Below are 27,475 nucleotides of genomic sequence, written 5' to 3' on the forward strand. Positions count from 1 at the left end.
AATAGAGCCAAAAATGGATGACGCTTTTAATAGCACACTAAAGTGATGTGTGAACAGAGAGCTGCATAGCTGAAAGCTTAGGTAAGGTTATTTAAGTTTGCACAGCAGAGCACAATTGTGAATCAGTGGTTCACAGAGGAAGGCTGCTGTTGATTTTGTGCAGGGGAAAAAAAGAGAGCACAACTGAGTGGCTCGGTGGTTAGGGCTCACGTGCCTCGATCCTTCAGTCCCCTCTTAAATCCCAGCTGACTGGAACTTTTGTGGCGTGTAATGTCATCCATCCATCTCCCTTTACTATCTCTAATCACTGCAGCTGTCATACAAGGGCTGAAAACACCCAGTAATTATTAAAATGATAAAGAAAGAGGCCATACAGAGAGCAATCCCAATTTGGGCTATAACTATGTAAGAGATGTATACATTTCACATCTTTTATTTTTATTTTTCACAGGAAAATATAGGAAAAAATTAAGACTGTTGATCTCAGGTTACTAGGGAAGCCCTGCAGCTAGTCGACACCTACTTACATCTGTTTATTTATTATGTCTGAGCAGGTTAATCTCGTATCAGTTGGCTGCAGAGAGACTGGAGACCTGATTTTGTTTTATCTTGTTTGGTATGCATGGCATCTTTATCTCTTTCGGGGTAATAATGGGCTTAATTATGGCAGAGAAATTATTTATTGTCTTAGATAAGGATGTGGCACAACACTGGATTCAAACTTAATTTAAACTGTTTGGCCTGCCAGTATTTTATAAAAATGATTAGAAATGTCTGACATCTAGCTCATTTCAAGCCTTTACAATCGCAAAGCTACGGTTAATTAGGGATACCAACTCAACTTTTAGCTGGTCTCCTTTTTGGTTTTCTTTTTCCTGCAATTAAAACCTAACCAGTTCCTCAGTGGGCCACTAGAGGGCCTCATACACCCTCCGGTTCAGAAGACTGCATGAGTGTACTAAATGAAATATATTGTCCTGATTACTAAATTGAATAACTCAGAAGTTCTGGTGTTTCCTGTGTCCACTAACTTGATGAAAATGTGAAAGTAAATATTTCCAAAGAAAGCAGCAGTTATTCTTCACTTTGTCTTCTCTCCTTGTGCAGATGTGTGTAACAATACTGATTTGCCGGAGCTCGAGATTATCAGCTTATTGGAAGAACAACTGCCGGTGTACAAGCTGAGGGCTGACACCATCTTCGGTTATGACCAAGATGATTGGCTGCACACTCCCCTCTTGGGCCCTGACGCTGCCGTTGACCTGACTACTGAACAGATTGAGGAGACCCTCAAATACTTCTGTAAGTTCGTTATGCTGCGTTTTCAAAATATAATAACACGCGTGTCCTGTTGTTGGAGAGTGACAATGAGAGATCTGAGTGTTATGGCAACGTTAATGTTGTGGAAATGAGAGAGGGTGTTGACTCCATTGATGTCTCCGTTAGTGTGGGTGAACCAAGTGACCGTGGTTGCCAAAACAAAATTAATAACTGCTGTCTATCTCACTCTGGTTAATGTTTTACTTTTTCGTGCACTCAGTGCGCATGTTGTGTGGTTTTTTTTTTTTTATACCATCGTCAGCACTTGCCTTATCAAACTGTGGCTTTTGATTGCAATCTGTGCCAGCTAGAGCACGTACAGACCCACATACACACAATTTGAATTAAACAAACATGCACAGGCTCGTGATAACATGTGCAAACACTGCACATGGCAAACCAAGGGAGTGTAAAGTGTTTTTTTTTTTTTTCACAATTAATTATTAATATCTAACTCATGTCTACTTGGAATAGTGACTCAGGGTAAAACATGTTCTAAAAATAAACCAAGCATCTTATAAATAGGCTTAATCAAGAGCTGCAAATACACCCGGTGCCCCATTGCCTGCACCTTCAATTTAGTATTGACATTCATCACAGAGAACCAGCCTATCAGGTGATAGCGAGGGGGCAGAAGAGCCATTATTACAAATCATGAAAATAGTTTTTTGCTGTACAGTCAATACCATCACTGTGATTTGTCATCATCTGTATCTCCACTTGGACTTTTACTAGCTATCCCCATCTGCTTCAAGGAGATGGCTCTGTATCGGCACCCTAAGCAGGAGTGATACATGAGCTAAGATCTTTAATGGTAAAGCTCAACTGATCTTGAGTGTCTGATTGTACAGACCATCACAAAGTGCCAACGTGTTACCATTTTTAAGCATTTATATAATGAAAAGTCCAGCCCAACTTGCATCTTAATCAGGAGCGCTGTGGGGGAGGGGGATATAGTACACGCTGTTGCATCATCCGAGTAAACATTGATTCGATCTGGTGCCTGAGAAGGATGAGTGTGAGGAGGTTGTGACATGAGGCAGCTGACCGATCGAAGGCAAATCCATGCTGTGATGACATAAAATGCACACGTAACAAAGACTGTAGACTGTCTGATTGGTAAATTTGTTTCACAGCCTCAGCTGGTGATGGATATTTTGTCAACAGAGTAACAGATAACATGTAGGAGATGTCATTTTTAAAAAGACTGAGGTTTTAATTAGAATAGCTGTATGTTCGGGATTGCGTTGTTTCCTATTATTTTATCTTTTGATTCAACTGCATACCTGAAATCAAATAGCAGCGCACAGATACGTATAAATGCAATGATAATACATGTATTAATGTGCAGGCTCACTTGGCAAGCAGCTCTAACTGATCCTGTAATGGGGTCTTATGCAACCTTACTACATTACATGAGTAAGCAGTTATATGACTCTACTGGCACATTAGCATAAAACCATGCATGTCACTTAGTTAGCAGCAGTTGCTTTTTTTCACACTGTAAGAAACTGTTTTTAGCAAGCAGCAGGTTCACAGTATGTTGTTAGCCTTGTCTTAGCCCATCCTGTGAGCATGTAGCTGCTTTACGCTGTAGTTTCATAATGTGCTTCTCACTGGTTCCTCTCACGTGCTTTCTGCCTCCCATGCATGCGCTTCATCACTCCCTATATGACAAATCCCAGAATCCCCATTTTGGTTCATTCATTTTGAGTTAGCCACGTCACCCCTGCCAACGCTACACTGCCTTCTCTGCATCTACATGCTGCTCAGCCGTAGGCTTTGGAGTCTTAGGCTGTTTCCATAACAACGACGCAGAAGGACAAAGTAGAGGAGAGGAGAGGAGGGAGGGCGAAATGCTGACATGTGAATGGTGGGCGGGAAGAAGCTGGTGAAATCCCCCCCCCTCATTGGCTACAGACATCCTTTTAGCCCACCCATCCCACTGTGTCGTCATTCTCATCATTTCTGCTGCAAAACCCGTGACTGCTGCTGCTGCCTTGCTCTCTGTATCTCTGTGTTTATTGAGTCATTGCTGGAGATGCGGTTGTCCATGTGTTGAGCTAAAGAATGTTACAAAAGGGAAGGAAAAGGTCATTTTGCGAACATGGCCAGAGTAACAGCTGACAGCAGCCGAAGGTGGCCTGACATGAAGCTATAAGTGGATGGACCTGATTATTTGCTCTGATTTGTTTTGGAGTGACTCTGGAAATGTGACGACAGAAAATAAGGAAGATGAGGGACATATTTGGCAGAAGATGGAAAATTTGCTGAAAATGGTAAAGACTACCTGACGGACTAAAATACAAATAAGTGACTCGGTGTTTTTTCCAGCTGACAGCTGATGACGCAAATAATGGGTTCTGACTGATGAAATCCAAAAATGGCACCAGCAGTGCATTAAATTAAGCATAACACAGCAACTGGCTGGTGTTACTCAGTGTGGAACAGAAAAGAAATCTGATCATGAGAACCAGATTCTTACCTAAAGTAACCGTGTCCATTCTGGTATCTGCTAAGCATGCTGAGAAAGAAGAATTGAGATGCTGACCTATTGACCACCAGACTCTACTGGAAACCAGTTAAAGTGACAGATGCTTGTTTCTGACCATACTGGGATGCTACAGTTAAGTATGCTGGGACATTGGCACATCTGTCTGTCAGAGCAGTGAGGATGAAGAGACGAGGCCAGACCAGAGGCCAGAGGTTTGTTAAGGCAGACTACTACGAGCTGGACTGGTACTATGAAGAGTGCACTGATGGTAAGAGAGCACTTCAGTGTGGATTAACATGTACAAGCTGAAAAGCCAGACACTTTCCTGGAGTTGGAAAGAGGCTAATTTCTTTATGTAGCAAGTAAGTAGCTTCTATTGGATAGCTGATTTCAAGTGGAAGACTGTTACTTAGACGGCTGTTGTGGGGATTGTATCCAAGTAAGACATTATTAGTACAGAACAGTTGAGACTGAAAATGGGATAAGAGCAACTACAATGGAGAAAGAGAGCCGTTTCCTGCACTTTACATACGTCAACATGTCAAATTGTTTGCAATCTATCTAAAAAGAAACCAATTCAAAGCACAGGCATGGAGGACTTCCTGGAAAGTTAGCTGGGAATTCTTTGGCTTCAATTTCACACATATTTGAAGTGCTTTGAGGAAGTCGTGCACACTGAATATACATTTACTGTCTTTTAAGTAACTCACTCTTGGGATCCGCTTGAATGTATGCTAGTTTCTTTCCTATTTAAATCACGTGAATGTCACCTTGTGGCTTGGCATTCTCAGCAAAACCATGAAGGTAGGTGTTGTGGAAAGGACAGAGAGGAGCAGCATTATAAACAGTAGGTGCTGTAATAGGTGGTGTTTGGAAGGTGAGTCAGTGGCTCCTAATATAGAGCCAAGTAGTAGTTGTGGGTGTTAGGTGTTGGCGGTGTGACTGGACTTTATGGTGGTTCCTGTGTTTCTGGACAACAACTAGAGATCTTGTTGTGCTAACGCCAGCTCCCTCCTGCTGATGCAGCGGGTAGCTGGCATTAGCACATAGCGATAAAATGAATAAAGGTTATGTTGTGGAGATGGTGACAAAGTAACAAATTACAATAATCTAGTCTCAATGACATAACTGCAGTAAATGATAATTTCATAACAAAGAGCAGGATTTTTTAGAAGAAACCTGTAATTGCTTAGAAATAAGGTTTCGAGTTTAGATCTGTGCTGTTTAGATCTTTGCTGCGATCTGTGACCTGTCTTAGCTAAGTTTGCATCCATGTGTATGTTTCTGCTCATATGCACAAAAATGAAAGCTTTTATCTGTAGCTTGTCCAGCAGAGCGGCGCCAACTCGGTCGTTATTGTACATTGAGGTCTCACTGTAGCACATGTAGCAGTGCACTGTGCAGATGGTGCTGTGGAGTCAAGCGGTGTCCTCACTGTAGGTTGCTGACTTGTTTTATTAGAAAATGCTGCTGGAGCGTTAATGAAGAGCTGATATTAGCTGATATCAGCCCCTGTTGGAGACCTAAAAACAAAACAAGCTTAAACTAATGCAACGTTATAAAATGATCCTTTATGTATTGAATTCCAGTGTGTTACAGCATCCTGTGGTATTGTCTCAAAGTAGCTTTAGTGTGTGACTTGAAATGATTAAATACCAGATTGAATCTGCAGATTGATCCACATGGTCATGTGACAGGTGTCACTATCAGCAGGGTGCAGTAGTGGCTCGCTTGTTACCCTTTAGTGCTTTTTAGCTCCTACTCTTTCTTCACAAACATGTCCGTCTTTCTACTCTCGTCTTGGTCCTTTTTGCTCCCTAATTATGATGCACCTGCTTATGGTCCCTTTATTTAAAGTGGGATGTAACTGATTTCATGCTATACGTGTAGTTCTCACCTATAGTAATTGCTTTGCTTTTGGTTGTTCGCATGCACATATTTGTGCACTTTTTGTATTTTGACATCATTAAACTGCACACTTAATATGGATGTTGGAGGAGAAATGAGTTCATTGTCCTATATTATGCATTCTTACATAACAGTTTGAGATGGATTCCCAGTTCGAGCTGCGCAGCTTAAATGTTATTCACATGTGGCCAGCTGGTATAGCTTTTATTTCCAGTCTTTTTTAGGAACTGATATTGCCTGGTAGACACTGACGGTAGGTTTACTGTGTTAAAATGTTTAAATGCTGGATGAGAAGGGACACACGGCTTCTTTGATAAAGCTTTTCATGGAGTGTCGAGGCAGAAATAGATACGCAGCTGGTTTTATGTTGGGGAGGGATGAGGAAGTAGGTTGGCTTATATTTAGCCCAATGATTTGCATGCTCCTCCAAGCCAGTCTTGTTGATATCAACCTGACAACGACTTTTTGGCACTTCCAGAGGCCTTCAAACAAATGGCTTCATGGACAGAGGACAACCAGGACAGCTGGGCTCAGACTGGGGCTGGGGCTAAATAAAAGGGCCCTGTTTTTCGATTGGGAATGTAAGAGATGGTTCTAACAATATTTGAATTTCAAGCTCGACAGCAAATCCCAGAAAAATACTTGATATTGGATACCATTTTTTTGTGTGTGTGTGAGGGGAGAGACAAAAAGAAACAATGCAAACTATAACGTCAATGTTTGTTTAATACCTCAGTGTTATTCAAATTGGAGCTTTGACAAATTGCAGGTTCATAAAGTGATATTCAATGTTGTGAACGTCAGCTACTTCAGAGGGCCTGTGTGCCTGCCGCAGATGACAGAAAAAGATGAAGCCAATCCAATCTTTAAGTGATAACGTGATAAACCCTGCTTCCGAGTCCAAATTACTCTGCGTTTATTAAGGTTGTTGGGTTTTCAACGTTTCTTAATGCTTTTGTATCTTGTCCTATTTAATCTGAACAAGCCCCTAAAGGGGAAAAAAAAAAGGTGGTGATCACTGTCGGCCTCTCTCAATTTTTATTACCACTATTCTACCACTATTTTAAAGCTCAGTTTTTAAAACCTTACGATGTAACTACAGCCCAGCCCATGCAGCAGTATATTAATGACTAACCTCGTACGGTAGATGGTAGATTATTTCAGTTGTTCTCCTGACTGAAGTTTGGTCCGTTTACAGCATCCTGCCGTGCAGACACCTTCGTCCCTAATCATTGGGAACCTTCCATTAACTTTTATCGAGTGGAAAAAAGTTAGCGCTCACCCTCCAGCTTCAGTATGTTTATATTATGCTAACGCGCTAACATAGCTGTGTAGCTAGCCACCACGTAGCACATCGTTATATACCAGCTAGCCCAACTTCAGTAACCATACAAACGTCACTACTGTTTAGTTTTCTGTCTTCATTTATGTCAGAAGTGATAGCAGAGCTTTACGTTTTAATTTTTTCACAAATCCCTCAGTCAGAACCTGGTATATCATCTTTAGATGGAAATTTGTTACACCTGGTAGCCACACAGATCATTTTATTGAAGGTGAAAGAATTCAGACAGTTTGTAACTCTCAGTGATGCCGCAGTGTTTGTTTGACTTTGGGACCTGAAGAGGAGTTTGGACCCGGACACGGCTAATGACGTCAGACTTAAAGACTGGATATGGAAGTACCTTAAACCTGCATTATGTCTCAAGGCCACCAGGTGGCGATAGCTGTGGTTTAGGGCTGCCACAAACGATTATTTTGATAGTCGACTAGTCACAGATTATTTATGCGATTAGTCGACTAATCAGATCATCATCCACTGGACGTAAAACTACAGCTTATTGCACCAGCAGCATCTGCTCTTATATAACTATCATTAGCTTACAGCTTTAAGCTTTTAAGGTGCTAACTAAAAATAAAGACAAGATGATAGTTTATTCAATTTTAATGAAATTTGCAGATTGTTTCGGTGAAGTTTAATAAACTCCTTGCTATCTAAAATATAACAGGACAACAGAGTATATTCTCCAGCATCTCACACTTCTGATAATCAGCTGTCTGCTTGAAGTTTATTCAGCTGTGTAAAAACTATAACTTTATTCTCAGACAAACCGATTTACTCAGGAACAAATAAAATACTAAAAAAAAAAAAAAAAAAAAAAAGCCAAACAACAACATTTTTAATTTATCTAAGTGACTCATATATACCGGTATTTAACCTGAGTAGCGAAAGACGGCGGTGGGTTTGAAAACAATTTGCCGGGAGTCCGGTGTTCTCACCGCGCTAGTGACCTAGCCCCCGGCTAGCTATCGAGCTAGTGGGTAACAGACGTCTCCGAAAACGTCGGAGCGCTTTTGAAAATATGTGGTGTCCTGATAAACTGAGCCGATATTTGAGGTTTACACAGCTACATTCTCGGCTGAAAATATGTTAAACGTTTATTTTTGTGACCCAGAAAGAATAATAAGAGTAATATTAAAACTAACTAGCTGCCGCCATTGTTGGAAACTAAGCTGGGCCGCGCTATGAATTCTGGGACACAGCTGCTTCTTCTTCTTCTTCTTCTTCGGGGTTTAACGGCAGCTGGCATCCTTGTACATGCAGTGCTGCCATCTTCTGTTCCAGTCCGTTATTACACTCTTAAATCCTGCTACTTATTCCTGCGTCTTTTGGGATCTTACAAAGCTTCAAACGACGCGTCGACTATTAAATCAGTCGTCGACGATCGTCGACGTAATCGTGACTAGTCGACAAATCGTGGCAGCCCTACTGTGGTTGCAAAAAGACGTCTTGTCCTACAGAAGTCTATGTGAAAACAGTGCTCAGTTTTGACTTCATGAACTTTCCTGCTGAGTTCATGAGCTCAGTCAGTCATTTTTGGTCATATTGAATAAAAAATTAAGTCTATTTTGTAAATGTTGGTGTTTCAAACAGGAGGATTATCCGTGGTACGAAATGGTCAAGCCCGCCCATTCTCATATCACAGTAGCTACGTCCATGTACCTTGTCTACGGTCCCTAGCTGAAATATGTAAGCTGAAAATTTTCAGCTTACATATTTCAGTTTGTGTGAAAGTCTTACGTTTGCTTATTGAAGATTATCAATTTCTCGGGAGGGTTTTTCTTAACTTAATTTGATATAAAATGTACATTTGATGCACCATTTAAGTGGATTAACAACAAAAGTCAACATTTTCCGAAACAAAAAGTTTTTTGGTTTTTGAATAAAAGACTCAGAGCTTATTGCAAAACAATATATTATGTTTCCATGAGAGCTAAAGTGTGAGAACTATTGGAGCATTAAGAGTCAACACGACCATAAAACAATGGGGGAGGTAAACGCTGCCTGGAGACACTGAGTGGTGTTTGTCCAGAGCTCTTTTGTTGCCTGCTGTGAAGCATCCATAGGAACATTGAGCGGAGTTACTCAGGCATGTGGGACAGTATTGAGCTGTCATCAGTGTTCTAGACCAATTACTATAATTATAACAGTTGATCGCGGACGAATGAGCAGAAGACGGAGCTTCTTTCATGTGTCATTTTTGAAGACTGGCCCCTCTCAACAGCTCAGCTCAGACATGTGGCACTGACATAGATCATATATATATATTTAATCTTTTTTGTTAACATGCAATGAATATTATGGTGTCTTATGGTAATATCTTCTTTCAAATGTTTATGTTTTTACCTCACCTCTTCCACCGCAACTATTTAAATGTTGCGATAAAGGTTATAAATTTACCATTAAGCTGATGTCACAAATTTACTGGTTAATTTGTGGTTTAATTTAAGCCATCAAACTATTTATTGGTCTTTATTAAACTCTTGAAATGTTGTGAAGCTTTGCTGGAATTTTTTTGTTTTGTTTTTGAACGGCTTGTTTCATGTCAGCGGTTGTCTTGTTGCTCAGGAACTTGAGGCATGAGATTTGATGCCAAACTGAAACTCTGCCTGTCCACTCTTTGCAAACTCTTTTGTCGTTGTGTCTTAGTCATCCACTTCCTGTATGTCCCCATTCAATGAAAAGAAATATTTTTGCTTTTGCATCACACACTGGGCTAACAAGCCAGAAGGAGACACAGATGCCTTTGGGGTTGCATCAGGAAGGGCATCTGGTGTATAAAATCTGCCAAATCAAACATGAGAAGCTACCCGCAGTAGCGACCCCTGGGGAAAAGGGGAACAACCCAAAGTAGCTTTATTATAGCTCACCTTGTAAATGCAGTTCATGCAAGATTAGGGTTCACAGTGCCTTGTGTTTTGTAGGGTCAATTTGTATGGCTGTACAAGTAGGTCTCATGCACTGTCTCATGAAACGAGTTTATTCTTCAGTATTTCTTCTGATTGACTTCATGGAAAATCTCTAAGCAGCTCAGCTCAAAGTGCCCTTGCTTATCTCTTGACTCTCTTGATAACACTGTCTGCACGTTAACTATAGTATGCAAAAACATTCACCTGTGAAGGTGTGTGTTTGTGTGTCTGGCCCAGCCCTGGAAACAGGTTGTGTGTTATTTTATGCCCTGCCCTATTGTCACCATAGAGCTGAGCAGGACTGTACCAAGTTATTTTAAGGGTGGGGTGGGTGGGTGGGGGGGGGGGATTGTAAAGTGACTGGTGTTTGTTGGGAATTGTTCAAGGAGAATTCTCTTTTGGTTGTCTCTGTTGTTGTTGGTCTGAACCACAGCGACCGCACATTAGTAAACCACTGGATGGATAACACAGATGAGACTTAAAGGCATAAATATTATGCATTTTCAATGCCCTCATCTGCTTGATTAAATCTGTTTTAACCTATTTTTTGTTAAATTGTTTGTTACATTGTTGACCTGAGGGAGTGTGCCAGTTTACCCGATGTTTGTGGCAGAGTGGAGAAGGCCATTCACTGACTGGCCACAGAGAAAAAGGGGAGGAGTTTGGTTGTCTCACTGAGCTGCCATAGAAATGACACACACGCTTAGAAATTCAATTACAAGCAGGTCCACGCACACAGGCTTTACCAGACATGTACCATGGAGTGCACAGAGAGGCACATGACATTTAGGGAGAAACTCAGAGTCAGTCAGGCATTGTTTGCATACTTTCACACATACACACACACAGACTAGGAGATTAAAACACACACAGGTAGAAACCATGGCGTTGTATCTGGTTAGCTGAAGCATCAGGGGAGAGGATGGCACTCTTCTTGTATGGCGATGAGGACAATCTGGATTTGCAGAACGAGGATAAAGAATATTTTTGTTTGCCAAAACATGACAGCACAGAGCAGGAAGAAGAAGAAAAGGAGAAGGAGGAAGAATATACCAGTTTTCCCAGTGATGGAAGGTCTGAAGGGGATGAAGAAATGGATGAAGAGCAGCAAGTTCTGTGTGAAGGTAGCAGTGAGATGTGACTAAATCTCTTGATGTTACTTTTGTTAATCCTTATCACTCAGTGCAGTAAGACACCTGTTTATACGATTTGGAACTATATAAAAATAACAGACGCCATTTAACCTTCCTGTAGGCATCTGTAGGCTATCATATCTCCTGTGGCTGTGGTTTCATCCAGCGGGTACTCTCCCTGATGTTGATTATTTGTGTGTTTGGCTTCAACACAGCACGGTTCACCTGACTGCTGGGCTGACAAGTTCAAATATGGGCTTGGCTTTTCATCTCAGCTGTGACTGTTGTTTTTGATATGAAGAGCCAGCAGGCTGCAGTTTGAACTGCAAACGCGCTCGTTCTGTGTTTAATCCTTCTAGGGTTTGTTTCAGGGATCCTTAAAACGAGATGAGGGAGAAGGATGTGCATCATGAGGGATTTGCACATACACTCTAATGCCAATTTGTTAAGCAAGAAAAAAAAAGTCTCTTCGCATTAATGTTCGATAATGTGTGAAGTGTTTGGTCAGCGCGTTTACGTCGGCTGCTGTTACATGGATATGTTTTGCAGTGGCTGTTAAGATAAATACGTGCTGCTCCAGCTAAAGACGTGGTATTTAATGGTCTACACAGGCTGTGCTTGGGGTATTAATGTCAATAACAGGGCTTCCTTTCTGTTTTCTTTTCTTTTCTATGAACCTGTGTGCTACAATTAAGGTTATTATAATGTCTGTAACTCCAGACTTCAAGCGCACCCACTACTTCTGCTGCACACACAAAACCGAAGGCCACGAGGGTGTGCTCACGGGGAGGTTTGATTACATTATGGCTCTAAATACAGAGTCACCAAATCAGATATCTGTGTTTAAGGTGATTGTCTTTAGTCCTACATATCTCCAAAACCCACATAGTTTTCACAGCTGCTGAATAGGACCACTTGTCTGATGTCCCCTTTCCTTTGTCATCGTCTTGGAGCAAAATAAATAGAAAGAGATGGCGTGTGCGTGTCTTAAGTTACCCAGACTTTGGATAACATATCAAGAAAACATCCTGCTCACCTCTCAGAATTAGGTTACGCTTCCTCTTTGATAATCCAGGTTACAGTCACCTTCTCTAACCTGTGCTGTTTGTCTTTAATGCCTGTTTCTCACCCGACTGGCTTATTAAAGTCAGTCAGTAATAGACAGACTTTCTGTAGTCAGATCAGCTTTTGTTAGTCAAACCATCCTCACTTTTTTCAGCTTAGCCGTTTGATCTGGGTGGAGTGTTACCATGGAACCAAGTCAGCATGGAGAGTTTGATAGATGGGAGGTAAACAGGCTGCACGCTCACTATCCGCAGCAGAGTCCTCTATTAGGCCAGATATCAAGTAAATAAATGTCTTGTGGGTGTTGTGTCTCTGTGTCTGTGCGTGAGTGCACGTACACAGGTTTCCTCATACCAAATTATTCCAGTAAGTTTGTGGTTCAGCAACGCAAACATGAGAAAAGACTGAGCGTGGATGTTTCTCTTTGTGTATGTGTGTGAGACACACTTGTGTCTGACAGATAGTTAGCCTTTTGTGATCAACCTCTTTGAAGTGGGACTGTGTTTTCTTTTTTTCCATTTATTTTTAGTATTACTATCAAGGTAGCTTGAATATTGGCATGTCAGTGCACTAGTGCCATCCATCCATCCTCCACTTATGCAAGTCAGCTCACAGCAGGCAAAGCAGGATATTCGACGTTCTTCTCCCTACACTTTCCAGTTCCTCCAGAGAGATCCCAAGACTCCTCTCAATAGAGATGAGATGCAGCAGGTGCATGATTCCACATGTGCATGCCTGGAAAACCTCCAAAATGAGGCATCCAGAAGGAAGCATAACATTCCTGAACCTTCTCAACCGGCTCGTTTTCACACAAAAAGGCCAGTTGAGGTTTCAGTCCATATCTGTAACTCAACAACTTCTTTTATGCTGAAACGTGACCCAAGCAATCCGGATCGTGAGAGAACAACACTTCCTGACTTTAGAGATCCCGTGTTTAATTAACTTATAATAAACTTGTAGTGCTAGCAGACAAATGTGGGTTTGGTAATAGTCCTAACATTATATGTACTGAACCTATCCGCTTATCATTGTCTCTGTAAAAAATGACACAAAAGGCACAAACGACAAAAACAGTAAAAATAAATAAATAAAAAATAAATAGAAATAAGATGCAGGGTTTAGGTGAAGACCTGATTTGAAATTGCCCGTGAAACTTTTGGCAAAAAGTAAAGGGCAAACAAGCCAAGGTGCCCTTATTTAATCAAATAAAATGCCTTGGTAGTGCTTCAACGTTTCCTACCTTTGTTAGCTTACTTAGTTAAGGATTTAATCCATTATTAACTTCTATTTCCATCAAGCATCCTTTTCCTTGTTTCCAGCAGTCATATGAGGACTGCACCACACAAGGACATGAAAATCTGTTGTTTACATTGGCCGGCTCTCTTTTGCATTCTGCCAGAACGTCACACAGTTTAGCATGTTGATGAAATTACTTATTAACAATTTATTATTGGTTACAAATAACATAATTTATCTTGGTGAGCTTACCGACATATTGCAAATCTATCAGTGACAATTTATGGGATTACAACTAAAATAAGCCTGATCAAAAAGAGATGATCTTAAAATGGAGTTGGTACCTTTTTAGAAATGTGTGTAACTAGTGGAGCTTGATGGCTCCATACTACTATGATTTGCATTTGTATAGCTTACAACATTTACATTTTAAAGGCTCCCCTGGGCCTGAGCAGGGGTATGGGGGTGAACTGCAGTCCTTTCAGGCTGAAACTTGGTGTGAAAGCATTCTTCCCTGCCCCCGAGTTTCTGCTGTTAATGTGCATTTCCACAGGAATTTATAGCAATGTTCATTTATGAAAGTCTCACTTTTCATGCAGTAGAAACTTAAAAAAAAAAAAAAAAAATCTGCACTCACAAGTGAAGATACTTTCTAAAAAGGTTGCTATAATTTTTTTTTTTAATCAATTTGAATGAAACAAGTTGGTATCAAGGAACAGACAAGCTGGTTTTGTTGTTTTATGCAGGTTATCTGTCTATGAATCGTTTCCAAATTAAACTATGAAGTCATACAGATGTAAACTCCTCTGTTTGAGGACTGAGGGAGTTAATAATAAGCAGCATGGCTGAGGCGTGGCCCTTCACTTTGACCTCTGTGTCACTATTCAATAACTTATCTTTTCTGAGTCATTTGCTAGGAACAAAAACCCTGAGCTATGCAGAGGGTCATTGTTGGCGTATTTATGCTTTCATGACTTTAGTGCTGTCAAGTCCAGTCTGCGCTGTGTGCTGCACAGGGCTGTAAAACCGGGCATATGCATGTAGATAAATAAAGCTAATGCACTCCACACCCACAGCCCACACCCGTTATAACTATGAGCCGTATATGAGGCCTTTTCTTCCAACACATTATTGTACAAATGTCTTAATGCATGCTCAATCATCCAGGTAAGTAAATCCCAAAACTGGACATGTTTATAAGTATTTACTTTTATACAGGTCATGTTTGTCAGGTATAAAAATAGAAACTAACTCCTTAAAGCATCCATCCTCTTCCTATTATATTAAATGTTATATTTAATTTTCTTTGGCGGTATCTGCATGTATGACAAAAATGGAAAATCTTTAAAGAGGCAATAAATTGCCCAAAAAGCTGCCCATAGTGCTTTTTTCTGGCTTGAATGATATGAAAGCATACATGAAATCAGCCTAGATTATGATTTAATAACATGATTTATATTATAGTCAAAAAAAAGAACTGTTAAAGCTTCTGGAAATGTTCAGCACTCAGTTGCTTTCACTGTTTCTGTGTCTGCAGTGTTGTGTGCTGACAGAGTGGGCCAGATGACGAAGACCTACAGCGACATTGACGCTGTCACTCGACTGCTGGAAGAGGTAAAATTCAATAAAGTAGAATAACCAGGAACCCAGGACACTGTCAGAGGGTCTGCAAGGCCATTCGGTCACATGGTGTTATGTCATAGTCAAAACGCGGGCGGATTTATCAGGGTTGCGACAAAGAAAGCAACGTCATAAAAGCTGTTTCCATCGGCTGATATTCAAATGTAACTTCATCCTCCTCAGCTGACTGCGCTGACCAACAGAATGTAAAGCAGGGAGGAAAACAGGGTGACGTCACTGTTAAAGTATGAACCTGAGCAACCGGACAGCATTGTGAAAGCATGGCTTAGACAAACAGCACCATCACCAAACACATGACTTCCATTACTGCGAACGCAATTAATGTCAGATCTGTATATTTCTGATCATGTCAGTTATTTTTATTTCTTGTAGCACATGAAACTATTGCAGTATTTGCTTTGCTAGTAGCTTTTAATAGTACAATAAATAGTCCTGTTGATGTAGTGATAGAAACAGGAGTGGCTAGTTAACAATAAGCTTTTAATTATTGCCTCATGTTGACTGACGGGAGTTTTCCAGTGCGGCTGATGTACAAAGGTTTCCTTTTGAGGTTCATATTTAGTGATTTGTGGATATTGTGTTGCTTTTGCCACTCTCTTTTGTTTTGTCCTTTTCTTCACTGATGTATTTGAATTTACCCAACATTTAAAGCTGGTTTTAGTAATTCTGATACACGCTAAGAAGGGTTGTCTGGTGTAAAAACTGTGTTAAATCAAATATACAGATCCTTGAAACCCATTTTTCTAATAAAGGAGCAGCTGAAACAAGCATCTATATATTAAACTAGGCTAATGGTTGAGGGGTTTAGTTTACGTAGACCTGAAACAGGGGGAAATTACTAACACGGGTCTTTGCAAATGTTTAAACTATTGAAATTCATTTTGCTAAACGCAGCTTTGTCTCTGCAGAAAGAGCGTGACTTGGAGTTAGCGGCTCGCATCGGACAGTCACTGCTGAAGAAAAACAAAGCCCTCAGTGAGAGGAATGAACTGCTGGAGGAGCAAGTGGAGCACATACGAGAGGAGGTAAACAACGAATGTGTGCTCATCAGTGCTTCAGTATTTGGTGGTGGGAACTGTGTAATAATGTATGTCTGTGATGAGCTGAACGTCCTGCATGCCCCCCCCCCATCTTCTTCTGACGTCAGTCGTCTCCTTATAGGTGTCTCAGCTGCGCCATGACCTGTCCATGAAAGATGAGCTGTTACAGTTCTACACCAATGCAGCCGAAGAAAGCGACGGCGAGTCGATTACCTCTACACCGTAAGTCTCCTTTTATTACCTCCTTTCCTTGCTGCTCAGTATATTTCCTCATTGTTCCAAAAAAACAAAAACAAAAAATTAATTCTAATAATATCACATTTTAACTTAAGGTTCTTTGGGTTTTAACAGGTTTTTTTAATGAAAATATATAAAGTCTGTTGAATGACTTAAACTAACAAGCACAACTCTTTCCTGTGTGTTCACAGCGTCCGTCCCAGTGAACCAAGTGTGTCATCACCAAACTTTTTCCCCCTGGAGTCGTTGCAGAAGAAACTCAAGGATTTGGAGGAAGAGAATAAATCATTGCGATCTGAGGTTTGGTTTTTTTTGCATGATAGTCTAACGCGCATGCACTAGAAAACTACTTTTCTTCTTCTTTTGACTACTCAGTATGTCCTCCTTCACTATATCCATGAATTTCCACTGTCATCTTCCTCTTTTCCTCCTGCCTGACGGCTCCGTCTTCAGCATCCTTTGTCCAGTATATCCACTGTCCCTCCTCTGCTCATGTCCAGCCTTGCCTCTTTAACTTTGTCTCCAAAATATTCAACTTGAGCTGAGCTGTCAGTCTGAAGTACTCAGTGAATGACTCAGACCCACACGGCGTTCGGTAACTGTTTAGTCACTTTTATTTATATGTCACACACCCAATGTGTTTAGATCGGCACTGCTAGTTCAGCCATGGCCAGTTTTCCAGCTGGCTCCACGCTCACACTGCCGGTCCCCGACATCACTAAAAGGGAAAAGAGAGTTCATCAGCCTAATTCCCTTCACCTGGACCTCAGCCTCCCTGACACTGCCCCTCGAGCCCGCTGAGCCAAAAACCACACCCCTGCCACATACTCATTTCTGACTTGGTCCATTCTGGTCACTTCCATTGAAAATCTTCTAACTGGCCCCCAGTCTTTTTGTCAGTGTCTCCAAACCATACATCATAGCAGGTCTCACTACCATCTTATAGATTCCCTATAAAAAACATTCATATAAGAAAGTCTTATATGAATTATAAGCTTGATCTTATCTTTGCTGTGATGTGAAGTTATTTTCATTTTCCCTCCAGGCGAGTCATTTGGAAACAGAAACGATCTCCTATGAGGAAAAAGAGCAGCAACTTGTCAATGACTGTGTCAAAGAAATACGTGAGTGGCTTTTTTTGTTTATTTGTTCCCCCCCCCCACACACACACGATCACAGTCACTCTTTAGAAGCAGTGTGGCCATAAGCTGTATTTTGCTGAACACCTGTTCTCATTCCCAGGCGATGCCAACCTGCAGATTTCCTCTCTGGCTGAAGAGCTGGCTAGGAAGACTGAGGACGCCTCCAGACAGCAGGAGGAGATCACACACCTCCTCTCCCAGATAGTCGACCTCCAGAAGAAGGCCAAGCTTGTACGAAAGTCCCGATCTCTGTCTCAGATTACATTAAACGCTAAAAATACTTTGAATGCAGTCGGTTTCACACCTGTTGTCCTGTTTTGTCTGCCGTGTTGTCAGTATGCTTTGGAAAATGAGGAGCTGACTCAGCACTTGGGTGCAGCCAAAGACGCCCAGCGACAACTCACTGCTGAGGTAGGGCAGTCCAGGGCCTGGTCACCATGGCAACAGCACTGTGTTTTCTGCATTGCCAGCTTCTGCCAGATGAGGCAAATTTGTAGTGTGACAGTTATATATATTCCTGCCATCAGATTTGTATTTTTTGTTAGATTTTATGATTTTAAAAATGATTACTTTATTATTAGGATGCTAATTATAAAGTAATCATCTTCCACATGCTTCCATCAACACATGTTATTGGTCCAGTAGAGATGCTGCTGATGGCTTCTCCTGTCTTCACATATTATTATATCACCAAATTTAGCACCCACAGTATATTGTCCTTTTTAAAAACATATTTTATATCATAATAAAACAGCATGCAAAGCTCAGTCTCTCCGAGAAGCAAATTGTATGAAAATCAGTCCTGTCACTGTTTAAATGTAACTGAGAGATAAACAGGAGACAAATGACCTGCAGGCTGGAGGTGAAACACTCTGCTTCAGTGCGTTTCATTTTCTTCTCTGTAAAGCTCTTCCTCCTTTCTTCACTTTTAGTTGCAGGAGTTGCAAGACAAGTATGCAGAGTGTATGGAGATGCTGCATGAAGCTCAGGAGGAACTGAAGAACCTGAGAAATAAAACTCTCCCGCTCAGCACGGCGAGGCGTTTCCATTCCCTGGGCCTGTTCCCGATGGTGAGTGATGGAGTTAAATTTTTAAGGGTTTTTACAATGCAAAAGAAATGTACGTAGTTAGAAGAGAGACTGTCTGTCTGCATCACAACATCTTCAGTTCCCAAGTAGCAATTTGTTTCTTCTCCAGGACTCACTGGCAGCAGAAATAGAGGGCACCATGAGGAAGGAACTCCAAATGGATGATCCAGACGTAGAAGAGCAGAGGTACATATCCTTTTTTTTTTTTTTTCCTCCACAGTATGATCTGATTCAGATGTTAATCATTTGTAATAATCTAAAAGTCATCCATCAACTCCATGTTTGTGTGTCTGCAGACTGCATCCGAAGCGAGTTTTCCAAACGGTGAAAAACCTCAATCTGATGCGTCAGCAGCGTTCTTCTCTAGCCCCCTCTCCTCTCAACATCCCAGGCTCCAATCAGACTTCATGCTTCACCTCAGGGCGTTCCAGCAGGGTGGGCACGCCACGCTCCAACTCCATTTATGGTAGTGAAACAGGAAGTGGGATCATCCTAGACAACAGGACTAGGAGTATCCTGGAGACGCCTGATGACGGGTATGGACATCGCTCCCGCTACGGACCGTAGATTTGAATGATGAAGCATAATGACCTGATGAAATGTATTTAATTTAGAAGCATCCCAGTTAGGTAATTAACAGAGTGCTCATTTGCAGCTGTTTTGAAATTTGATTAAGGTTCTCATTTCAAAGTTTGGCAAACACCTTGTAGTTCCAGTTTCACAAATAATTTCCCGTGTTTATTTGTCATATATGACAGTAAGTTGAAAAACTTAGTTTCTTCTCTGATTCAAACGTTTGGATTATTTTTCCAAATGACTTGTGAGGATTTTTTATACACTTAAGAGTGAAATAACACAATTATTTAAGGTTTCTTCTTATTTTTCCCCTTTTGATAGTGAATTAAATTAAACGATCATTTTATTATCTCAAAATAGAGATTAACTTTGCAAAAAACTGTACCGCTGTCTGTCTCCCTCTTCAGGTCAGAGGACTCCAACAAGCGCCCCCCTGGTACCCCTGGGACTCCGGGCAGCAGGGACTTGGAGGCAGCATTGCGTCGCCTGTCGCTCCGCCGGGACAACTACCTCTCAGAAAAACGATTCTTCGAGGAGGAGAGGGAGCGAAAGCTGGCTTACCTGGCCAAAGAGGAGGAAAAAGGAGGACCAGGAACCCCAACGGAAAGTTTGTTCTCGCTTTCCTCACATACCTCAGTTGGAAGCATCTGGTCGGGGTACTCATTCACACCCAGGTCCTACCTGCCGGAGAAGCTGCAGATTGTAAAGCCGCTAGAAGGTGATTATTCCTCTCAGAGTCACAAGTCCTCGAATCTTCCACATGATGAAAAACTAAATCAGAATTTCAGCAGTGAAAAAGCCTTTCGCAATGAAAATGAGATTTTGAAGGAAAAACACAATGAAAATCAGAACCAGGTGCAAAATTCCAGCCTCACTCCTCCCAGAGCATGCAGCCAGGGCTGTGAAACCCAAAGTCAAGCAACTCAGAGTGAGAATCAATACCTGATTTTTCACAAATGCAATCAGTCCAAGATCTTTCTGAGCGCCTCACCAGATCCTAACAAGCTGCGAAGGAGCTCCAGTTTGATGGAGCTGAGCAGTTTCTCAAGCTCACAGCCTCCGCTGGCTGTAGCCACAGGTCTGCTGGAGAGGTTGATGCAACAGGATGGTAGTTTAAATCTGCAGCACTCCTTTTATTTTAGACATACGCAGTTGCGCTGCAGCTTTGAAATATAGGTTAGCCTGCTGTGTGTGGAGCAGTGCACTGGTTCGAAGGCTGCAGTTTAAGAATGAGAATAGTTCAATGAACGTTGTGCACACAGTAACTTATACAAAGTCGATTTAATGATTTCTTTTCCTAATATTTTATTCAAGTGTTGTACTTGGATATTGGAGCGTGTCTCAAACTATAAAGTTGTGCACAGCCATAATGTGTTAAAAAGCCTACCTAGCACATAACAACACATGCTCACTGACACATTTGCAGTGAGTGATTTCCTGTATGGTATTTGAAATGCACTTTCTGTATTTTTGAACACATGCTGAACATGTTTCTGATGCCTTGTTCTAATAGAGGAGCTTTATTTATTATTTATTGAATTCTTAGTGTTGGATTGTAGATACAGAGCAGTTATCACTATATTTATAATCTCAGAAACCTGTTTTTGTTAACATGTACTTGTTGTGACCTCTTCAATCATCCATCCACTCTCAGTATTGTCCAGTGGAACTGAAAGCTTCCTTACATCTTGTACGATGGCACCACCTAGTGTCCAAACTTGAAGTTGCAACCATTTGCGTCATAGGACAAAAATGTGTTCTCCAAGCACGTGAACTTATGAAAATGTAAAAAACAAAAAGAGATGGAAATGTTTCATTTCAAGTCTAACAGCGGTGCAGAAATAAGAAGTAATGTAGAAACAATCTCAGGTGATTATTTCTTAAATGTTCATCTGTCTTCATAAATTTCTGAGCCTTTCATCAGTGTCATGATGCTGTATGTACTGTCCACCTCTTCCACTCGTCATTTGTTGGCCTTTCAGTTCACTTTGGTCTTTGCACTTTACTCTTGTTCTATTCTCCTTGTTTGCTTTCTTTGATGATTTCTTGAATAAAGTCTTCATCATTTTCCACTTTCCTTTTCTCTCATTTCTTCTGCGTTTGTTCTTTTGCACTGGCATCTCTCAAAATGCATCTCTAGTAGAAAACCATTTTTCTAGACTTGAAATTCAAGCAGTCCGGTGTGCGAAGACACTTTGGCCTATAGACATTCCTCCTTTGTCGTGACATCCACCCTCAGTGCTGTGTGCGAGAGTCTCTGTGTGCTGCATAAAGAAACGCTGTGACAGTGTTATAATCTAAGAATGTGCATTTGTTGCATATGTATGCGTTCTCGTCTCTGCTTTGGAGCTTAGCCTAGTTTATATATGTGTATATATAACGTACTGACAATAATTTTCTAGTTTTCAAGCACATTTCAACACATAAACAACACCTACTGAACATAAGTGACGTCTTCGTGTTCACCTGCAATAATCAGGTGCTTTTAGAGTTTAAACAGATGTAGTTTGTTTAACCTGTGATCATTGAAAACTTGATAAGAACATATCTGTAATCGATAATCACAGATTTTGTGGTACTTTTTCTGTATGCGTGTTTAAAGGAGGTCACGAACTTGTTAAAAATAGCTGAAGCTGCTGTTGATTTTCGTGTAACTTGAAGATGTGTTTTTTCCTAGGCTCTGCTACGCTCCACGCATGGCAGCAGCTGGCTCAGCCTCACATGGGTGCTCTGCTGGATCATCGGCCCGGTGTGGTCACGAAGGGCTTCCGCACTTTGGCGCACGAACAGGAACAGGAACAGGAGGACAGCTGGCAGCTGGACCAACCAGAGGAGGATGAACTATCATGTGACTCATTTAGAGCCGTGCTAGGGGAGAGCCCTGCTCCCACGGATCTGCCTCGCTCTACCTCTACTCCCGCAGTCTGCCGCAACAAAAATGGCAACATTGAAGAAATCAGCCAGTCAGACGCACTGAATGGAACGATCTGCGCGGCGGCAGAAGCAGTTCAGGGAAATGATGGACATGTTGCAAGCATGCCCTTTCCTCTCTCCAACACGTCCCCTTCCTCTCCGCTGCCTTTTTCTCCCGAGATCAACGGGCATGTGGACCCCAAAGAGCGCCAAACCTTACAGCCAAACACTGTGGACCGCATGCCTGGTGAGGGAGCCTCTTAGCTGGGGTTACAGCACTGCATCAAACCATAACACCTTCATGTTTGCCCTGGAGCATGGGGATAAAGGGGACGAGGGTGAACAGGAGGGGTGGCGGGTTTAGGGGCAGGAGAAAGGATTCATTGGACACGTGACAGCCCATCCTGCATGATCACGCTCATGTGTACACACCTGCACACGCACCCACCCCAGGAGCTGTCCCCGTGTATGCAGCCAGCGAACGGCAACGAGACAGAGTACATGTTTTTATTTTTGTTCTTTCATTTCCGTCATTTTCCATCTGCAGCCTTTCTTCTCAGTTCACACTTTCTTTTGCTGCCACTTTTTTCCCTTTATTTCAGCCAATTACGCTTACACTCAAAGTTTTTCATCTTTTGCAAAGTCTTTAGTATCTTTAGGTATATTCTATAAAACATTTTAGACACTATTTAGGAGCAGGAGGGTTTAATATTTCATGCTAAGCTATACTGTTTTGTAGCACACAAGCACGCAGATACAGAAAGAAATTTGGCAGGTCAAGTGCTGTTGGGGCAGCTGTTCGAGTCACATGAACTCGTAGCGCTTGCGGCTAGCTAATATTGGAGCCTACTGAGCAGCTTTGGTGTGGAGGACTGCCGTGCCATTGATATTCTCTTGTCCCAGAGTACAAATCTTGTGGGAGTGGGTGGCTTTAACTTTACGGCTACGAGCCAAAAATGAGAGAGAGAGAATTTAAAACCCAAAGCTTTATTTTTATTAAGTCAACATGGTACCATTTAAAATGGAGAAGAGGCGCAGACTAGAATAAACCTTTGTAAGTGTTCCCAGTACAGGGAAACACCGAGAATAATAAAACAAATTAACGCAAGAAATTCAAGTGAACTTAACCCTAGAAAGGGTGTAAACATTGTAGTGCTATAACTGTAATTAATATGAATGTAAAAGCAGAGCACAACTTGAGAGGCATGGATCTCTTTATTAACACTAAAAAGTTAAAGTGTTGCAGTGAATCAGCCCCGTGTGGCCTTGGTTGTAACTTTAATACCACTGCAATGAAAAATCTGCCTCATAACTTAACTCTTCTACCTCATCTAAGTGTTTCATAATTTATAAAAGATCAAAGTGGAATAAACGCATCTTTATGCTTTAGGTATACAAACTGAATATTCAGTCACATCAGATGAGTGTGTGACTGATTCAGCTGCTGCTTCTTGTTGTCGAGGCTCACCCTTAGCAACTACATTTTCACAACCAAGGCTATTAGCTGGGATAGACTTCGAGTTTCTCTAACAGAAACAAGTATACTGGGGGGGCTAATGTTAGCTGGGGATTTCGCTCGGGTCCTGTACTATGCCCACGGTCTATTTTCTCCACGTTGTTGTTAACATTTTTTTTGCCTCGTTGTGTTTGGTCTATTTTGTGTCAACACTAAAAATCTTCCCCTCTTCTTTTTTTCCTTCCCTTCCTTTCTCCTCCAGTTCTTTTCCCAGGGAAGTGTATGTCCCACACTAGCTCCACATATACCTTCACCACCTGCAGGATTCTCCACCCCTCTGATCAGCTGACCACTGCATCCCCCAGGTAAAGAATAAACAAACACATCAACACTTAAATACTTCATTGATAAACCTTTGTCTTTAACCTGATTTGTGTAATGATAAACAACAGCTGGCAGTCAGACATATTGTTTTGTACTAAATGGCAGACCTGAAGTAGTAGGTAATTGAACGAGCCAGGTTTTCTCTGATTTTCATTCCAGACAGGGCTTCTGTGTTGCCGTAGACCTGGCGCATAACGCTCAATGTCTTGATTGGCTTAACAGGTCATGTGACGAGGAAGAAGAACTGGAGTTGTATCACATGGTTGTTATGGCCGAAGTAGAGCAGACCCATTGAGTGCACCTACTAGTGTGCGCATGGGTGAGGAAATGCATGGTAGTGCATTTCTAAAGATTTGCTGGTGTGTGAAGCAGAATAACTTTGGGGAATTTGCACCGTCTCTCTTTTGTCTGGTCAAACTTAGTGGGCAGCGACTTGTGGGCAGCTGCGTGAGGCAAATTTCACAAGCACTAAACTGTGAAAAAGCTCTGCAAACACAAACATGTCATTTTTAAAAGCTGTGTCCTCTAGTTAGTCACTGGACAGTGTGCTTCTTATTTGCCTCATAAGTTTCCCTGTTAGGAAGCCGCTTTGTAACTAACAAACCTGACATCCAGGAATCCAATCACTGATCCAATCTGATTAAATCTAACTGTGTTATACTCGGTGGAAATAAACTAAGCAAAGAGGTCCATTTTTTTTTTTTTTTTGATTGAACAAAGTGTTCTGAGAATTGGCTGAAAGGAGATCACTCACTTTTAATGCTTAAGGTCAGCTTTCATCTTGGAGTCAGTTAGTTTACAGTCTCAGTTTTTCTGGCACTTTTCCTATTAGATAAATGTCACGTGACGGTGTACTCCCTGCAGAGCGGTTAAGGGCTACAAATTGGACTGCTGTGCTTAATGTTTCTTCACCATGTATACGGGGCTTGATTAACTAACTTTCTGTGTGATTAAATTGTTTAATGTGTGAACAATGTGTCAATCAGACTTGATGTTTCTGAGTTTTAAGAGTACAAATCAATGTGCAGACTTGAGCTTAAACTTGTGTGCACGGCTCAGTCTTCCAGAACAGGATAAGATTTAATAGTCATATTAAAGGCTGGTGGTGTCTGTATAATTTTGGTTATGCTTACTCATCATTTTTCTTTTGTTGTCCTTCCATTCCTCTCCAGCCCAGCCATGGCTGCGTGTCAGAGCAGTACCTGCCCGGGCACGCCTTCCCTTACTGCCTCCCCTGTACCCTTCTCAGCCCCACCCACACCTTCCTACACACCCTGCTGCACACCTCGCCGCCTTTCCCTCTCCCTCTCCCTCGCCGAGTCCTCCACCAACCTTAGGGACTCCACTAAAACCACCAGCACCTCTCTAGGCCTGGTGCGCCTCCTGCTGGAGAATGGAATTTCTGCCTCAGTGTACAACCCACGCAGCTGGGACCGAGGGCTGGATGCTTCGGCAGTGTTGGGAGGGGTTCAAGCACAGAGGTGCACAGAGAGACCGGAGCAGGGTGGAGTCAAGCACCTGGGAAAACGTCCAGACACCCTCCTCCTCCTTCAGCCATCCAGCCCACCCAGCTCACCTCACTCCAAATCGGCTTCCTCGATCGCTACAGGCCCCATGTTTCAGTTCAGCCCTTCCGATGACGACCCGCCGTTCTACGATACCTTCCTCGCTTCTAAGCCGGCTCGTACAATTTTGAGGGAAGTGCTGGGGGAGGCAGAAAGGGAGAAGGAGGGCCAGGTGGACGATGACAACCAAACAGAGATGATCAATCTGCGGCTTGTGGACAAACTGAAGAGTTTTCGCACCCTTTCCCCACATTCTGCTTCAGCTTCATCTGGAAGTACTCTGTTAGGCCCCTTTGGTTCTGCTGGACTGGGGAACAGCGCACTGGGTGGGGGGCTTCCAGGACTGAGGAGGAATCGAAGCTATCCCGCCATGGTGGGGGCCAGCATGGTGATGAAAGACCCAGGAGGCCCCCCCAGCACAGAGATACTCATACCGCATACGATGCAAACCTCACATACACAACAACTCACAGCGCACACACAGGAAACGGGCAAAGTGCAAACAAAAAAGAAGACACTGGTCACAAAAGGCGTGCACGTACCACAGACTCTAAATGCACTGGAAATGGTCACATCGCAGACGATAATACAGAGACACACCAGGCCAAAAGGCGAGGTGGGGGATTCGACCACACACGACCAACACAACGATGAAGAAACCGGGACATAATGGAAGCATTAAGCGTATTACATCATATTACAACACACAGTCTCGCGTATTTTACAGAGCAGTACAGTACTTATGACACGACCACACGTGCACAACCACACACACTCATTTACAAAACAAAACAGCATAAGCAACTACACCGCAGTCATCTCTCCCGGACGAAAAAGGTTAAAAACACAGATGAGTGACACAGTCCAACTACAATTATTCATCTTTCTAAACAGTCATGATAAGTGAGCTGGGATGGAAATACTGGCTAAGAACTGTTACACTGTGTTATACTCATATTCTGTCAGGCCAGACTAATGATGTTGCCTTCTTGTCTGTTGTAACTGCCCAGTATATTGGACATACAGTATACTGTGTCATATAGTATAATATTAAAGGCCCAATCTGGTGCACGTGTCGCCCACGTTACCTGTTTTTGCAGAAAAATGTAACAAATTCTTCTTGATTTATGCAGAAACTGGGGTTCTACACTGTACTGTTGGACTACACAGTCGGTGCATTCACACCACCAGATGTAATCTTTACTTTTAAGATTACACATGGCCATACACCAGATGTAATGTGTATGTCCTATGTAAACCTGCTGATACTACAAACAAGATACTCCTCCAGTTTTTGGCTTTGCTTTCTAACTTTTAACTCGATGTGCAGCCAAGGAGTGTTTGTCGTGTCCAGTCCAGTGTTGCCAAAGACCGTCAGCCAAAGCGAAACTAGAAGAGCTTCAGTTTAGGAACTGGAAGAAAAAAGTTTTGAATGACTGTGATTTCTGCAGTGACGACTCATTAAATGTAATCTGCTCGATATTTAAGTCGCGGTTAGAGACAAAGGCAATCTGACTAAACTAACATACAAACAGTGGTCCTATTAATGTCTTTATTAAAACCTTTCAGATCGTGCTTGTCTCTAATTGTGACAGATGTAGTCCAGACTGCATTTTTTGAACGCTACTCCTGCATTATGTGTGTGTTGCAATGCAGTGGAGTTAGCTGAAAGCTATGCTACGTAGCAGTGGCCATGGCTCTAGAGATCGAGATTATTTTCTGCCAGCAACCCCTCCCCTCTTTGTAATTTATACTTTCAGAGAGAATCCAGATTGGGGCTTTATGTCCTCTTGCTGTGACTGAATTTTCTTATGTGCCTAAAAACAAACATACTGTAAGTCTGTAGAATATGGATCTGCGTTTGTTTTAGTTGATTACTTCATATTTTATGTTGCCTTTATTATTATTATTATTATTATTATTGTACGGTATGCAGTAGAGAGGGTACATAAATGTACCTGTGCCAATTTAAGGTGTTTGTGGCTCTGTTTTTGTCATTTAAAAAAATTGGGGGGCGTTTGATGCACAT

The 27,475-nt window shown here is 41.9% G+C and overlaps 1 protein-coding gene across 7 annotated transcripts in view; it reads left to right on the plus strand.

Annotated features, from left to right (window-relative positions):
- Positions 1-26,517, plus strand: part of trak1a (trafficking protein, kinesin binding 1a) — a 45,924-nt gene extending 19,407 nt beyond the window's left edge. For 2 of the 7 annotated variants that reach the window (XM_026183575.2, XM_026183572.2), the window contains 15 exons: positions 1,108-1,302; positions 14,942-15,018; positions 15,954-16,070; positions 16,207-16,307; positions 16,514-16,622; positions 17,368-17,446; positions 17,565-17,695; positions 17,801-17,875; positions 18,397-18,534; positions 18,662-18,738; positions 18,849-19,088; positions 19,536-19,846; positions 21,806-22,288; positions 23,760-23,862; positions 25,054-26,517. In XM_026183575.2, the coding sequence (XP_026039360.2) occupies positions 14,968-15,018; positions 15,954-16,070; positions 16,207-16,307; positions 16,514-16,622; positions 17,368-17,446; positions 17,565-17,695; positions 17,801-17,875; positions 18,397-18,534; positions 18,662-18,738; positions 18,849-19,088; positions 19,536-19,846; positions 21,806-22,288; positions 23,760-23,862; positions 25,054-26,116 (3,078 nt within the window). In that variant the 5' untranslated portion in view covers positions 1,108-1,302; positions 14,942-14,967 and the 3' untranslated portion in view covers positions 26,117-26,517. Of the gene's footprint in view, positions 1-1,107; positions 1,303-1,330; positions 4,083-10,348; positions 11,095-14,941; positions 15,019-15,953; positions 16,071-16,206; positions 16,308-16,513; positions 16,623-17,367; positions 17,447-17,564; positions 17,696-17,800; positions 17,876-18,396; positions 18,535-18,661; positions 18,739-18,848; positions 19,089-19,535; positions 19,847-21,805; positions 22,289-23,759; positions 23,863-24,103; positions 24,241-25,053 lie in introns of those variants that run through there. The other 5 variants (XM_026183578.2, XR_013912223.1, XM_026183576.2 and 2 more) reach the window with 5 other exon arrangements.
- Positions 26,518-27,475: the final 958 nt, after the last annotated feature.

The sequence above is a fragment of the Astatotilapia calliptera genome, chromosome 11 (assembly GCF_964374335.1).
Source record: "Astatotilapia calliptera chromosome 11, fAstCal68.1, whole genome shotgun sequence".
Classification (NCBI taxonomy): domain Eukaryota; kingdom Metazoa; phylum Chordata; class Actinopteri; order Cichliformes; family Cichlidae; genus Astatotilapia; species Astatotilapia calliptera.